Here is a 14,207-nt window from a genome sequence, read left to right on the forward strand (position 1 = left end):
ATCGCCATTATTCAAGGGCTATCCTGCGGGACCGTGCCCCTTTCTCTGCTCTTCCACCCCCCTTGCACACGCCCGCCATGGCCAACAGCTTGCCAGAAGAGGTCGTCACTTGCCTGCAGAATGCCCGCTTTGTAAGTCGTCTGCTCCATCAACATGGGCTTGTTGATAAGGGCGCCCCCCGCATGCTGGTTACCGCTGCCCTCCTCTCTAGCATTCTCCTTGTATCACATGTTCTAATTTCCATTCTGTCATATTTCGACTTTGCACCATCTCTCTCTCTCTCATTTCTGCCGATTCTGATGGATGACAACAGCTTCATCTTGCAACGTGCGCGGACAACATTCCCCATGTCTCCCTGATGAACTACACCTATCTGCCTAGCACGCCCTACTCTTCCACTCCCATCATCATCATGACAACACCCTCTTCGTCGCGCAAGACGCTCAACCTGGAATCAAACTCGCTTGTCTCTCTCCTGGTGCACGACTGGATATCTCATCGGCCGCCTACTCTAAGTCAGCCGGGTCGCTCGCCATCGCCAGCCCGTCCCGCGCCACGCGCAGGATCATTGGCTGAGCTTCTCCTTGGCATCAACACGGCCTCGCTAAGTCGAATCAGCACGACCATCAACGGGACCGCGGAGCTGATTGCCTCGGGATCCGAGGAAGAAACTTGGTACAAGGCGCAACATGTAGCCAACAACACGTTTGGCGAGGGTGAAGATGCCTACTCGACTTCCCCGGGCGCAGAGGGACTTTGGGGTGGTGCTAGAGCCGCAGACGGGGAAGCTCCCCAAGAAGGCGACACAGGAAACCAATGCTATCTGGACGGAGCAGAAGTCAGGGTGGTCATTGTCAAGATCCGCGACGGGAGGATTGCAGACTGGAAAGGTCAAGTACGCGATTGGACGCTGTCTGAAGGCGCACAACATTCCCTGCCAAACGGGACAACATAGTGCGTCTCTGGTATGGCCTGAGGTAAGGCGTTTTGTATGTTAAACACTCCAAAGTTATGCTGCCATACGTGCAATCACAGCTATGTCTTGAAGCTGCACGTCGTTTGTGCGGCTCACATATGCAAGGTCTCCCGTATACAAGACGTCGACGCTACCCATTCCAGTGGATATCCGATGGGCCCAATCCTTCCCGTCCCCACAAAAGCAGATCGGATACTCACATGGCGCGCATCCCATCATGGTAAAATCTACGCGCTTGCCCAAGGGCATTGGCGAGTGGTTCTACCGTATCGCCACCGCTGTCTCTTATGCAAGGGGTCCTTTCCCAACCCTTGGTCGTTTGTGCCGCATCACACATCAAATCACAGCGACCTGTCTTAGTCCTATTCCGTGCGTGGCGTCAGCCTATTTCCTTTGTCTCAAATATCAAGTCGCAGACAAAAAGCCAAACAAATTCACGTTTTGCATCCCCCTTCTCTTTCTCCCATCCAAGTCGCTGCACATGGACTAGTCTTGTCCAAGCACATACCACCACCAACACTCTTGACATGCAGCAGTGTTGCATCTCGGGCTTGCTGAATCCCACCAAAAGGGTCCACTAGGCTCTCACCTCACTTCCCCCGACACAGGTAACTCCCGTCTTTTTTTCCCCTGTTTTTTGCCTCATCACTCCCCAGCCTTCTCGTGCAATAACGAAGCTATGACGAAGAGCTAGCTGACTGACTCTCTCTCTCTTTCTCCCCCCCACGCAGCCCTCAATGGCAGTTCCCGAACCGCATCCAAGTCCAAGCGCTCTCTCACTGCCCAATCCCGACTAAACCCCCCCCCCAAAAAAAGTTCTCTCGAGTTTTGCTTGTCCAAGTCAACATTGCTGTTCTATCCTATCTCACTTCACTCTCTCTGTTACTGGCTGCCTGCCTTCCCAGCCCCACAAGTCTCAAACAAGACGTGGCAAGCAAAGGTGAACTTTGGCTGGTGAATCCGACCTCTCGACTTTTTGCCTTGCTTGGTCCCCACGCCACCGCCAATAGGTGAGTGAGGAACGGCCCTCTCCCTTTCCCCCCCACGTCACCACCACCACCCCCCTCCCAAGAAAACAAGCCATCTTTTTACGAAGAAAAGTGGGCGATGAAACTGACCGTTTGCTAGCTAGCAAAGGTGACGACTGAGAGAGAGAGAGACTCGAGAGGCTTTTTTTTACTTTCTCGTTTCTGCCTCACCTTGCCTTGCTTTGAACCGTTTGCTTTACTTAGCCTCGCCACCGTCACCGCCGTCGCTTTGCGCTTGGCAACGTCACACACAACAACAACGACAACGACAAAAAGGCTGTTCTCTTTTACACGTCCTCTTTTCTTTTGGTCGTACTTGGCACTGGAGCTTTTGAGGTTTCTCACTTTTTCCACTCTGACGGCGACTGCGACGAGCATACGACGAGGATACGACGGCGAGTTTCGAGGCGAGAAGTCGTTTCGAGGGTTACGCTTGCTCTTTGATAACTCCTCGAACCTGCACCTACGTCGCCCAAGCCATACACCATGTCACTGGTAAGAGACCCAACCGGTGCTGAAATCGCAAGATTTCTTGCAACCCGGACTGGTGCTCAGATGGTTCAATTGATGCGCTGCATCAAAGAGCCAGCTGCGCAAGCTGCATTCACGGCTAAGCTATTACTCGCACCTCCAGCTGTGAGCGGGCGGCCTCCCACTCCAGAGAAAGCGAGGAAAGCCCTTAACGCCTTTGTCGGATTTCGCTGTAAGTTGACATCACTTTGAAACATGCTATAAGCTAATGTGAAAATTACAGGCTACTACATCACAATCCCTATCTTCAAGCAATGGCCTATGAAGAAACTTTCGAACCTCATTGGCCTTCTATGGGAGGCGGATCCGAACAAGTCACTTTGGTCTTTGATGACGAAGGCCTGGTCCACTATCCGTGATCAGATTGGCAAAGATCAAGCTCCGCTTGACCACTTCTTCAGCCTCATCTGTCCTTACCTCAACTTGCCTGATCCCGCCTCATATCTGGAGATCCACGGATGGACTCTCAGTGTCGACGAAGAGGGCGATCCAACGATCTCTCGAAACATCGGTTCCGAATCCGCATTTGCTGGTACGGTACAAGTCGATGTAGCACTCTCCGTCGAGGACATTATCACATACGTTCAGTCCATGGGATACGCTACGAAGTTCATTCCTAACACCAATGCCACCTCACAAACCTTCCTTGGACAGTCGCTCAGCTCGTCCTTGGAGAAGAATATCCCCGCTACCGCAGCGACACAAGATTCTTCGAAGGCAGTTGAGGCTCGCTTACTTGCACGTAACAAGCGCCGAGCGAAGCGACAGGCAGCTAGAGACACAGGCAACAGGGCAAGTCTCGACCAAGACATTGCTAATGCGCACAAGATTGGCCCTTCTCGTGTAGACAAGTACATGCCTGAGAGCTACTCAACCACTACCCCCGTTCCTAACTACGAGCATAATCCATTCTACGATGGGCTCACTGGCCTTTTGTCAGACCAAGTACCCCACAGCCAGAACGATGCGTATATGCTCGACAATACACATCTGTTCAATGATTCTGGTCTCTCTAACGACATCTCAAACATCATGATGGACGGATTCTCCACGAACATGCCTGATTTGATCGACTATGAGGCCTTTCGTTTCGGCGCTAACGAGGATGTCACACTTCCGACATTCAACGATGCCGACCAGGCCTAACTTGGCTTATGCATATCAGACTCGATCTTGAAAAGTATGCATCGGAAGCACATCAACACATCCTTGGGTACCCACCCTCGAACCCAGCTCACCCCATCGACGCCATGTATTCCGTGTCCGCATTCCCCACGCTTCCCCGCCATCAATGTGTTTGCTCGATGCAGCCACCCGTTTCCGCGCTTCCTCGCCAACGCAACCAACTCGCCTGCCCACGCCCCATCGCAAGCCACAACACGACCATGACATTTCCGTCCTTGTACCAATAGAAAAAGCGAGAAAAAAGCCCCCCTATACCTTTGCTTCTTCTACACGCGCTGCTTTCCTGCTCTACACATGCGATACTTTCCTGCTTCTACACATGCTAGTTTCCATGCATTGCGGTAACGACCCTTTCCTTTTTCTTCTTCTCCTTTTCTTTCCGCTCTTCCAATGTAACTTAGTTCGAGCGGGCTTTTCGAAATGCACAGCTGGAGTCTGACATACTTGATGTGGCGTGCGGCGGGGACAACACGACGGATGAATGTAATGTATTTGCATAATGAAATGACGGTCTTCATTTCCATTTTCTCGCCGTGTGATGTGCATGTGGTGCTTGTGTGTTGAGGAAATATGTATGGATAGTACGGTCTCGACGGAGATATCGCTGCGGATACATGGTATCCTGGTCTAGGCGGGCGACGCGTACTCAGGGCTTGAGGACTGGGTATGGGACATGAGTGGTCTGGTGATGGTCTTGTCGTACCTCATTCATACCATACATGACTGTCAGCGATTGTGACTACACACTCTAACATCTCCAGAATTTGTCGTCGTGAATCAGACATGGAACACTCCGCTTACCATGCATCTTCGACCGGCCACCTGAGCACGAGGACCTGTGCTATTCTTTAATCTCAACAATCGCTTCGTGAAATCATATCTTCCCATCATCCTCAAGCATATCTCTCTCCAGAACCCCCGACAAGCTCCACTCGCGCGCGCGAAACCTCATCCGCTGTACACGCTGCACTGCTATCCGCGACAAATAGCCGAAGCATGGAAATACCATCGTGTCAAGCCCGAGTCATCCTTTTACACCTCATCGAGGGCAAATACCAGAGATACGTCACAAATCTACAAATACAATTCCAGCACTGAAAGTCACGCATATGTAGTAGATAGATAGTCTTAGTCGTATGTAGCCTGGAGTTGACATGCGTGTTACATCGACACCAGCACATTGTGTTAGGGATAATATCCCTACTAGGAATATAGGTCTGGTTGGGTTGTATGAAAAATCTAGAGATTAGTCTGTGTTGGCCACGATGGTGTGTTTTTTGGGGAGTCAATATGAATGCCGGTCATGTGACGAGAGATGGGCATAGTTGCATCCATGTGTTGCAAGGGGCAGACTTGGAAGAAGGGGCCAGTGTGTGAGGGAGCATGTGAGATTGTGATAGAGTTTTGGGAGAATAGTTGTGTTGATGGGGGGTGTTCGTAAAGTAATTATTAAAAAAAAGAGCACGGTGAAAGGGAGGGATGGAGGGAGGGTATGTAGGCATTTTTATTAGTGGTGATGGGTTGAAGAGTCTTGGCGCTACGGTACTTAGGTACATGGAGCGGAAATCGAGTGTATTGGTACTTATGTCATTCTTTCTCCCAGCCAAGGAGAAGGAAAAAAAACCGTGGGGGTACACGTTGAAATTATTCCTGTTTCCTGAATCCTAGAAAATCCAACCCAATTGAGTTTTACAAATCCCTTCGGATTCACCCACATCCGTTATCAAAACCAATATACTTCCTCCGCTACTTATATAGGTATTCCTACTTCGCACTCCACGGAGCATCTCTTACTGAATCCCCAAATCCATCACGTCGCTGCACAACCAGCCAGCCATCAGGATCCAAGAGAGAGAGAGAGAGAGAAATCAACTCCCCGCGGCGACAACGCCAATCCGCAAGACCGTGATTGCTGCAAAAACATAATTACCGCGGAGCAGTCTTGCATTCCTTACCTCCCCCCTCCCCCACATACCCCGGATCAAAGTTTGGCATGCAAACGCGCATGTGACAAGGAGAGAGAGAAATATTTACACGACATACATGATAGATAGATAGGGTACCTTGGCGCTACTGAATCGAGGGAATCGGAAAGGTCGGGATTTAGTGTCACCTACATGATGATGCAAAGAGGAGGGATTTTTTTTTCGATATAAAGATCCCAGGCCCTCATCATTGTATCTATGTATGTATGGACATGGATCAATATATATACAAGGTGTGGAGATTGAAGAATGAAGTCATGCGTCGACGGGGTGTAACGGAGAAGCATACGGAAACGGTGTAGGCGGAATCAGAAAGGGGAAATTTCCTTCCAAGCCACTAGCCGTTTGGTTCCTGGGGCCATCTCTTGAGCTACTACTTATCTGCTCCAGTCAGGCTCCTTGGTCGTTGGTGGAATGCACACACCCCGCAAGTGCGGCCGATCGACCCATCCCTGGACCGCCCGCTGCAAATGCATGCAAAGGTGTCGGGTCACGCCTCAAAGAGCAGACTACCCAATGGAAGTGCTGCAGTGCGAGTCTGGTGGCTGACTGCCGAGCTGAAGCCCGGCGCGTGGAAACGAGATAGACTACTCGACGTACATAGATACACCGGACTGCATTGATGGATCGAGGAATGCGCATATTGAATTGACCCGACGCAGAAAACCTCCAAGATATTTGTTTATGATGTGGTACCCACACTGGACTTTTACGGCATGTCATGTGAGGAGGAGCTGAATCAGAGGCAGAGGCCGAGTCCAAAGTCGGACACAGCATAGTCCTGGAGGAATCAGCACATTACACAAAAAAACAAGCATTACGATCCAGGCGACGGCAAATCGCTTCAAAAGAGGACTCTGATGTTATCACACGCTCCTATTGCTCACATGCACTCTGTACCGGTCCAGGGGATGCGCATGTTGCGCAACCCTGGTCAGCCGCTCCCCGAGCGAACCGATCATTACCCGGCCCAATCTCGACCCCGGCAGACAGGCCAATCCTGCTCGGGCATATGTCTATTTGTGTGCGTCGCGTCCTTTGCATGTCCATCGCTATTACCAGAACGCCACAACTAGCGTCGACTCTGTTATGGTAGCAAGGGCGGAAGCCTCGTCAGCTGGCGGGGGGCGGGGGCGGGGTGGGCTTCAAAGGCTGACTATATAGCCCATGAGCCATGTTGGTCCGTCGAGGAGTTGGGCATTGCCATTGACAAGGCTGTCAGTCGTCCAAGTCTCGTTGGTTGACCCTTTGGTTCGGGCATTCGCACCAAACCCATATCTCGCACCTTCTCCTGCGGACGCTTTTTGTCTGCACGACATTCTTTTTGTTGCTGCGAGTCGCTCTTTCATCCATCAATCCATCATGGCATCACTTCTCTTGTTGGCGCTTTCCGGCCTCGCCGCGGGAGCCGCTATCCAACAGCGCGATCCTGTGCCTAGCGGCTATGTTGCTGCACCTTATTATCCAGGTATGTTGTTGGATCATTCGCTCTGTTCTTGTGACACTAACCGTTTGCAAGCTCCTCATGGTGGATGGGTGTCGGACTGGAGCGAGAGCTACCGAAAGGCCTCTCTGCTCGTGTCCAACATGACACTGGCTGAAAAGGCCAATCTCACGGCTGGAACAGGAATCTTCATGGGCCGCTGTGTAGGAAATACCGGCAGTGCCCTGAGAGTAGGCATTCCCCAGCTTTGCTTGCAGGATGGTCCGTTGGGCCTCAGAAACAGCGACCACAACACTGCTTTCCCAGCAGGCATCACAGTCGGAGCTACATGGGACAAAGACCTCATGCACCGACGTGGAGTCGCCATAGGAGAGGAGTTCCGCGGAAAAGGAGTGAATGTGCACTTGGGACCAAGCGTAGGCCCTCTCGGACGCAAGCCGCGAGGTGGCAGAAGTACGTATTTGGAAGACCACACGTCTGAGCAGCAGCGTGCTTACAAGAATTGCAGACTGGGAAGGGTTTGGCGCAGACCCCGTTCTCCAGGCGTTTGGAGGCGCGTTATCCATTGAAGGCATCCAAAGCACCGGCGTCATTGCTACCATCAAGCACTTGATTGCGAACGAGCAGGAAATGTACCGCATGTGGAACCTTGTCAAGCCAGGCATTTCGTCCAACCTCGACGACCGCACGCTGCACGAGCTCTATCTCTGGCCGTTTGCAGAGGGTAAGCTATCATTTCGACTTGTTTGAGACTTCTGCGGAGAACTTACCCAGTGACACTACGTTAATATGAAGCCGCCAAGCAAGATACACCAAAGCTAACCATGTTACACAGGTGTGCGTTCGGGTGTTGGCTCCGTCATGATTGCCTACAACGCTGTTAACGGAAGTGCTTGCGCACAGAATAGCTACCTGATCAACGGCATCCTCAAGGACGAGCTTGGTTTCCAGGGCTTCGTCATGTCTGACTGGCTAGCCCAGATCTCCGGTGTCAGCTCAGCGCTCGCAGGCTTGGACATGTCGATGCCGGGAGATCGCAACGACATTCCACTTGTGCTGGGAACCTCGTACTGGATGTACGAGCAGAGCCGCTCCGTGCTCAACGGCTCGCTCCCCGTGGACCGCTTGAACGATGCCGTGACACGCATCCTAGCGACCTACTTCCAGATGGGCCAGGACCAGAACTACCCACGCCCCAACTTCGATACCAACACCCAGAACGCAGAGGGTCCGCTCTACCCTGGCGCTCTCATCTCGCCGTCGGGAATCGTCAACGAGTTTGTCAATGTCCAGGGTAACCACGCCGAAGCTGCGCGTGAAGTAGCTCGCGATGCCATTACCCTGCTGAAGAACAGCGACAACATCCTTCCCCTAGCCTCTAGTGCCAGTCTCAAGATTTTCGGAACCGATGCCGAGAAGAACCCAGACGGTATCAACTCGTGTAACGACCAGGGCTGCAACAAGGGCACCTTGGGTATGGGCTGGGGAAGCGGCAGTGCTCGTTACCCATACATGGACTCACCCATTGATGGCTTCAAGGCTCGCGGCGCCAACTACCAGTTCTTCAACACCGATTCGTTCCCCGGAAACTCGAACCCGTCGCCAAACGACACTGCTGTTGTCTTTGTGACGGCCGACTCGGGAGAGAACTACATCACGGTTGAGGGCAACCCCGGAGACCGCACTTCGGCCAACCTGAACCTGTGGCACAATGGCGACAAGCTCACCAAAGATGTCGCAGCCAAGTACTCGAACGTCGTTGTCGTCGTGCACACCGTCGGCCCCATTCTCATGAACGAATGGTACGATCTGCCGTCGGTCAAGGCAATCGTCTTCGCCCATCTGCCAGGCCAAGAAGCCGGAAACTCGCTGATGCAGGTGCTCTACGGCGACGTGTCTCCATCTGGTCACTTGCCCTACACTCTGCCCATGTCCGAGAGCGACTACCCCGACTCTGTGAACCTCGTTGGATACCAGCTTGGCCAGCCCCAGGACACGTTTACCGAGGGTCTCTACATCGACTACCGCCACTTCCACAAAGCGAACATCACGCCTCGCTATGCCTTTGGTCACGGCCTCAGCTACACCAACTTCTCCTTTTCCGGTGCCACCATTACCCCCGTTACGCCGCTCACGGCTACGCCTCCCACGCGCCCAGCCAAGGGCAGCACGCCGGCGTACTCGACCACCATCCCGCCGGCGTCCGAGGCATACTGGCCCGACAACTTCAACCGCATCTGGCGCTACCTGTACTCTTTCCTCGACAAGAAAGACGCCGACGATGCGGCCAAGACTGGAAGCTCGCCTTCGACATATCCCTACCCTGCTGGCTACTCCAACGAGCAGAAGGCTGGCCCCGCAGCAGGCGGTGCCCAGGGAGGCAACCCCGCGCTTTTCGACGTCGCATACGATGTTTCTGTCACGGTGACCAACACGGGAAGCCGTGCGGGCAAGGCCGTTGCGCAGCTGTACGTGCAGTTCCCCAGCCAGAGCACCGTCGACACGCCGATTGTGCAGCTCCGCGACTTTGCCAAGACATCGACGCTGCAGGCCGGAGCTAGCCAGACGCTCAAGATGAGGGTCACGAGGAAGGATCTTAGCGTTTGGGATGTCGTGTCGCAGAATTGGGTCGTTCCGGCCGTCAGTGGCGACTATGGGGTTTGGATTGGCGGATCTTCAGATGACCTGCATTTGAGGTGTGGTACGGCGACGAAGAGCTGTGCGGGAAACCAGAAGAGCCCGGTTTGAAGACGTCGGTCGATTGACATGACATGAGCGGGATTTCGGTACGGCTGATATTGATACCTCTAGTGTTTAATGTTGATGTTAGTTGCCATGTCCATTATTGGTCCATGTTTGACGCTGCATTCCAGACGTGCATCTTGTGTCGTTGCTTTATTCCACGCCCCCTTTATGTAACACCAGAAGCTATGACGTGATGAAGGCGAGACGTGACAAAATTAATACTTCATATACGAGCATTCAACTTGATGCGCAGCCCGTATAACTTCCCCTATTTTTTTCTTACCATTCAGCAAAAGTGCAGCCCGAGAGTCCCAGCCGTCTGGGCACATGGATGCAAAAGCTGGGCTGTTGGGACTGGTCAGCATTTTCTTCTCAATGCATAACGAGAGACGGGTGTTTGGCTGGGCACTATTGCTATGGTTACCACGGAGGAAACCTCGCGGTAGGCCGAAAGCAGCAAAGAAGCCTTTTTGGGCTGCCCCGCGAATTAAAAGCAAATCAAAACGTCATTTCGACGAGCTTCAAATCACGAGGTGACGTTGACAGGTGGTCCAGGATCCATGACATGAACCATAGCCTAATTCATATAATTTAGGGGTCGTCGGCCGACGCGAGGCGACGGGAGCGAAGGGGGGAGGGTAGTGGTGGTGGAAAGTGTCCTCAACCGATGGTCGTGATTGGCTGAGGGCCAGGGGAGATTGCGATGGATTCATGCCCGTGTGCGACGTGATTGGCTTGACTCGCGCTTCTTCATCCCTGACGTGTCGCGCGGGGAGCTCTTACTACTACGGCATGTAGTCGTGGTAGCATGTAGTCAGTGTTATTTTCGGAGCTGAGCAGCCGTTGGCAGCTGTCCTGTTTCGGGAGCCCAATCAAAGACAGAGAGCGTGTATGAGTGAGAGAGCGAGCGAGCGAGAGCACTGTCAATGGTGAGTCGAGCTGGGGCGGGACACGTTGGGGGAGGGGGCACAGAAGGCGTGCACAGTGCATGAGGTCGGAGGGCGCAAGGGGGGCCGTCTTACGATGAGGTAATTTCAGGGTGAATTGAGCAGCGGCGGAGGGAGCGTGGAGCGCAGGGCGGATGGATGGAAGCTTGTACAGTGGTGAGCGGCGGGCTTTTTTTGTGCTGTGAAGGGCAGAGGGCGACGAGGGCGAGAGGGCGAGGGCCAGCTCGAGGCCAGACGTCACCTGGAGCTATGATGCTTTCGGGCTGGGCCAGTCGTTATGGTTACTCCCACTCCGGAAAGCACACCTGTGACTGACTCCTTCCTGTACCGGCTTCCCCAGGGGTTCTCATTCACCCTCCCCTCTCTGCTCCTCCTCCTCGCCTCCCCCCCAAAGGCTGCCCGAGATCAGAAAAGGACCCAGCATCCCCCCGGCCTGCAATCCTCACTGCCAGCGTTCTGCCGTTGCATGTAAGTGTTGTTTGCATCGAGTGGACCCCCCCGAGCCCATGAATCCCTGTCACCAAGTCGTCACTGCTTGTACATAAACACAAATTGGCCGAGTTTCAGGCGCGGACCACCGACACTTCTCATACGTATCCCATCCCATCGCTGCGCCTGCGTGCGTTGCTCTCCTCGACACCACCCTGCCCGCACAGCACCCGGACGATTGCAATCGCCTGCTGCCGCCATGTCCAACGGCGTGCGCAATCTGCGCGCCATGTTTGAAAACTCCAACTCTGCCTCGCCCGAGCCCCGCGGTCGCTCCCCCGTAGACCATTCGGCCCCAGCAGACAGCGAGGAGCGTCCGCGATCAAAGGTACGCGCCTCGTTTGTCGCCGTCGAGCCCTCGAGCGCCTACATCCCGCCCGAAGTGGCCCTGGCCCTGGCCGCCGCCCAACAGCCCAACAGCACCGTTGCCCACCGCCGCGAGAGCTTCAGCCTGAGCGAGGACCAGGCCGACGAGGTGGCCGAACTCAAAAAGGTCGTCAGCGATGAGAAGGAGGAGCGCAGCAAGAGCCTGGCCATTCCTGAGGCCGTGCCCGAACAGGCGGTGGCGTCGAGGGAATCCTCGCTGTCGGCTCCTCTCGACCGACAGCGACAAGAGAAGCAACAAGAAGCCACCGAAGCCCCAAAGCCCGATTCTTCCGCCAAACATTCCGAGCCCTCAGACGCTGCACACGAGACAGCAGCAGCACCCGCAGTTCCCGAAGAGCCCAAAACCGACGACACCGCCGTCGACGACGCAGAGCCATCCCCAATGCCATCATTAGAATCGGCTCCCGCCCAGCCTGCCCAAAACCCGGACAAAGCTACTACGGGTGCCCAGGAGGATCTCACACTGAGGCCAGCTGCCCCTACAGAGGAAGCTGCTGTCAAGGAGGACATCCCTGCTGCTGAGGAGGCCGCCATCGAAGAAGCTGCTGTCGCAGACGAGGCTGCTGTCGCGGAAGCTGCAATTGCAGACGAGACTCCTGTTGCTGCCGAGTCTGCTTCTGCACCCTCAGCCGACAAGGCGGTTGTTGAAGCCCAAGGCGAGGCTGCACCGGACGCAACTCCGGCACCAGAGGCCCCGAAAGCCGCTGACAGCAAGCTCAAGACAAACGGAGCTTCTACAGCGAAGAAGCCTGAGACCAAGAAGCCTTCGACAATTTCTACTGCCAAAGCTTCAAAGGCACCCTCCACAGCCGTGAAGAGCCCTCTCCCAAAGACCGGACCCAAGACACCTCCGAAACCCAAGGCGGCCACACCAGCTGTGAAGCCCAGCCCAGCCCCCAAGGTGTCGAAGCCAGCCCCTCTCAAGGAGCCCGTCAAAGCGCCAGCTGTAAAGGCTCCCACTCCCGCTCCCAAAGCTCCGGTTGCAAAGAAGACCAGTCGCACGTCTCTACGCCCTGCTTCCTCCGCTGCCGCCCCTACAGCTAGCGCAGCATCAAAGGCCAAATCTCCCACACCACCCACAGAGAGCAAGAAGCCCGCTGCACCGAAGCCCGCCGCACCCGCTTCTCGCAAAAGGTATGTATAGTCACGTTCCTGGACCATACAAGGCGCTGACACAGATCTAGCACCTCGCCAACCGGCTTCAAGAAGCCAGCTCCCAAGTCTCCCACACGCCCCGTTGGTCTGCCCTCTCGCCTGACCGCGCCGACTGCGGCCTCGGCTGCTAAGCATGGCGAAGAATCAAAGCCGACCGCACGGAAACCTTCCACTACCACACGCGCTCCACCGTCCAAACCCGCCGCTCCCAAGGCCGCGCGACCTTCAGTTGCCCCTAGTGCGCCAAAGCGACCAGAATCTCGTGCTTCGAATGTCGGTTCCGCACCCAAAGGCGGTTTCCTCGAGCGTATGATGCGCCCAACAGCGGCAAGCTCCAGCAAGACCCACGACAAGCCAGCCCCTGTACCGCACAAAGCCCCCGCCGCAGCCAAACCGAACACTCTACAAAAGGGCAAGAAGAAGGTTGAGGACGTTGCGGCAAAGGCCAAGGCGGCCGTGACCAACGGACACGACGATGAAGAGCACAAGGCCGAGGAAGAGGCTCCAAAGGAGTCTGAACATGCGGAGCAAGCGACGGAAGAAGCTGCCGCTGAAGAAGCGCCTCACGAGCCAGTTGAGGCTGCTGCTCCAGCCCCAGAGGCGGATTCTTCAACCGCAGAGCAGCAGACACCAAATCCTGAAGGCGAAACAATACAGTCATAAGGTACATGTGACAGCAGGATCTTGCGCTCCTGCAACTCTACCTACCCCTTCGCCAAGCCACCAGACTGTTGGTAATGTTCTTGGGCCACAGTTTTGTAATTGTTTGTTTTATTATCTTCCCTTCTCCAACAGCATTTTCTGGAGCGATTGTTTGGCGTAAATCATCGTCTTGGGAGGTGGATACCTTGGGACATGGGAGGGAGGGAAAGATGGATTTGGATACAGATCATTGCGTATATAGTTGTCCGTTGAGCTATAAGTACGTCTCGCATGCGCTACCAGACGGTCTTGTATATCGTAATCCATTCTTCACTCCACGGTTGCTTTTTCTCAATCTCTGGCTGTACACGAAGAATGTGACTGCGGTATATCTGGTGCGCAGTTGGCTTGGTGCTCAATCAACGCGTCGGCACGTGACACAATCTGATGTTTACGCAGTTTGGTTAATGAGACAAGTAATGTCCACTGTATTATAACCAGAACATATTATCTAATTGATTTGTTGTCTCATCTTCTTGATAAATGTATCTGCATGCGTTTTTCTGGATTCGCGAGCAAAGCTAGTATTTCATCATGTGTTGTTGTCTGTCAGCTCGCATGAGTAAGCGTAATCAGCATGTCGTCAGCAGATTGGCCTTGCTCTTTCTTTCATCGTCCAGCCGATTTCCCAAG

The 14,207-nt window shown here is 54.2% G+C and overlaps 4 protein-coding genes across 4 annotated transcripts; all 4 read left to right on the forward strand.

Moving 5' to 3' along the window:
* The first annotated feature begins 58 nt into the window (after positions 1-58).
* On the forward strand, positions 59-1,078 carry SETTUDRAFT_174028 (uncharacterized protein). Its single transcript, XM_008032580.1, has 2 exons — positions 59-131; positions 314-1,078. The coding sequence occupies exons 1-2, from the start codon at positions 78-80 to the stop codon at positions 953-955; spliced, it is 696 nt and encodes a 231-aa protein (XP_008030771.1). The 5' UTR covers positions 59-77; the 3' UTR covers positions 956-1,078.
* A 1,412-nt stretch (positions 1,079-2,490) lies between these two features.
* On the forward strand, positions 2,491-3,681 carry SETTUDRAFT_98770 (uncharacterized protein; the record flags this gene model as incomplete). Its single annotated transcript, XM_008032581.1, has 2 exons — positions 2,491-2,707; positions 2,759-3,681. 2 exons carry the CDS (start codon positions 2,491-2,493, stop codon positions 3,679-3,681), a joined length of 1,140 nt encoding a protein of 379 aa, XP_008030772.1.
* A 3,386-nt stretch (positions 3,682-7,067) lies between these two features.
* Positions 7,068-9,897, forward strand: SETTUDRAFT_23637 (glycoside hydrolase family 3 protein; the record flags this gene model as incomplete). The annotated part of the gene is made up of 4 exons (XM_008032401.1): positions 7,068-7,173; positions 7,225-7,602; positions 7,658-7,873; positions 7,985-9,897. 4 exons carry the CDS (start codon positions 7,068-7,070, stop codon positions 9,895-9,897), a joined length of 2,613 nt encoding a protein of 870 aa, XP_008030592.1.
* A 1,578-nt stretch (positions 9,898-11,475) lies between these two features.
* On the forward strand, positions 11,476-13,846 carry SETTUDRAFT_165777 (uncharacterized protein). Its single transcript, XM_008032582.1, has 2 exons — positions 11,476-12,851; positions 12,902-13,846. Exons 1-2 carry the CDS (start codon positions 11,530-11,532, stop codon positions 13,533-13,535), a joined length of 1,956 nt encoding a protein of 651 aa, XP_008030773.1. The 5' UTR covers positions 11,476-11,529; the 3' UTR covers positions 13,536-13,846.
* Positions 13,847-14,207: the final 361 nt, after the last annotated feature.

Source organism: Exserohilum turcica, assembly GCF_000359705.1.
Source record: "Exserohilum turcica Et28A unplaced genomic scaffold SETTUscaffold_8, whole genome shotgun sequence".
NCBI lineage: Eukaryota > Fungi > Ascomycota > Dothideomycetes > Pleosporales > Pleosporaceae > Exserohilum > Exserohilum turcicum.

Excerpts from the sequence above, each read along its gene's own strand:
- SETTUDRAFT_165777 (XM_008032582.1), top strand. The coding sequence starts at position 11,530 with ATGTCCAACGGCGTGCGCAATCTGCGCGCCATGTTTGAAAACTCCAAC. Across the intron at positions 12,852-12,901 it reads GCACCCGCTTCTCGCAAAAG|CACCTCGCCAACCGGCTTCA; the intron begins GTATGTATAGTC and ends ACACAGATCTAG.
- SETTUDRAFT_174028 (XM_008032580.1), top strand. The coding sequence starts at position 78 with ATGGCCAACAGCTTGCCAGAAGAGGTCGTCACTTGCCTGCAGAATGCC. Across the intron at positions 132-313 it reads GCCTGCAGAATGCCCGCTTT|CTTCATCTTGCAACGTGCGC; the intron begins GTAAGTCGTCTG and ends GGATGACAACAG.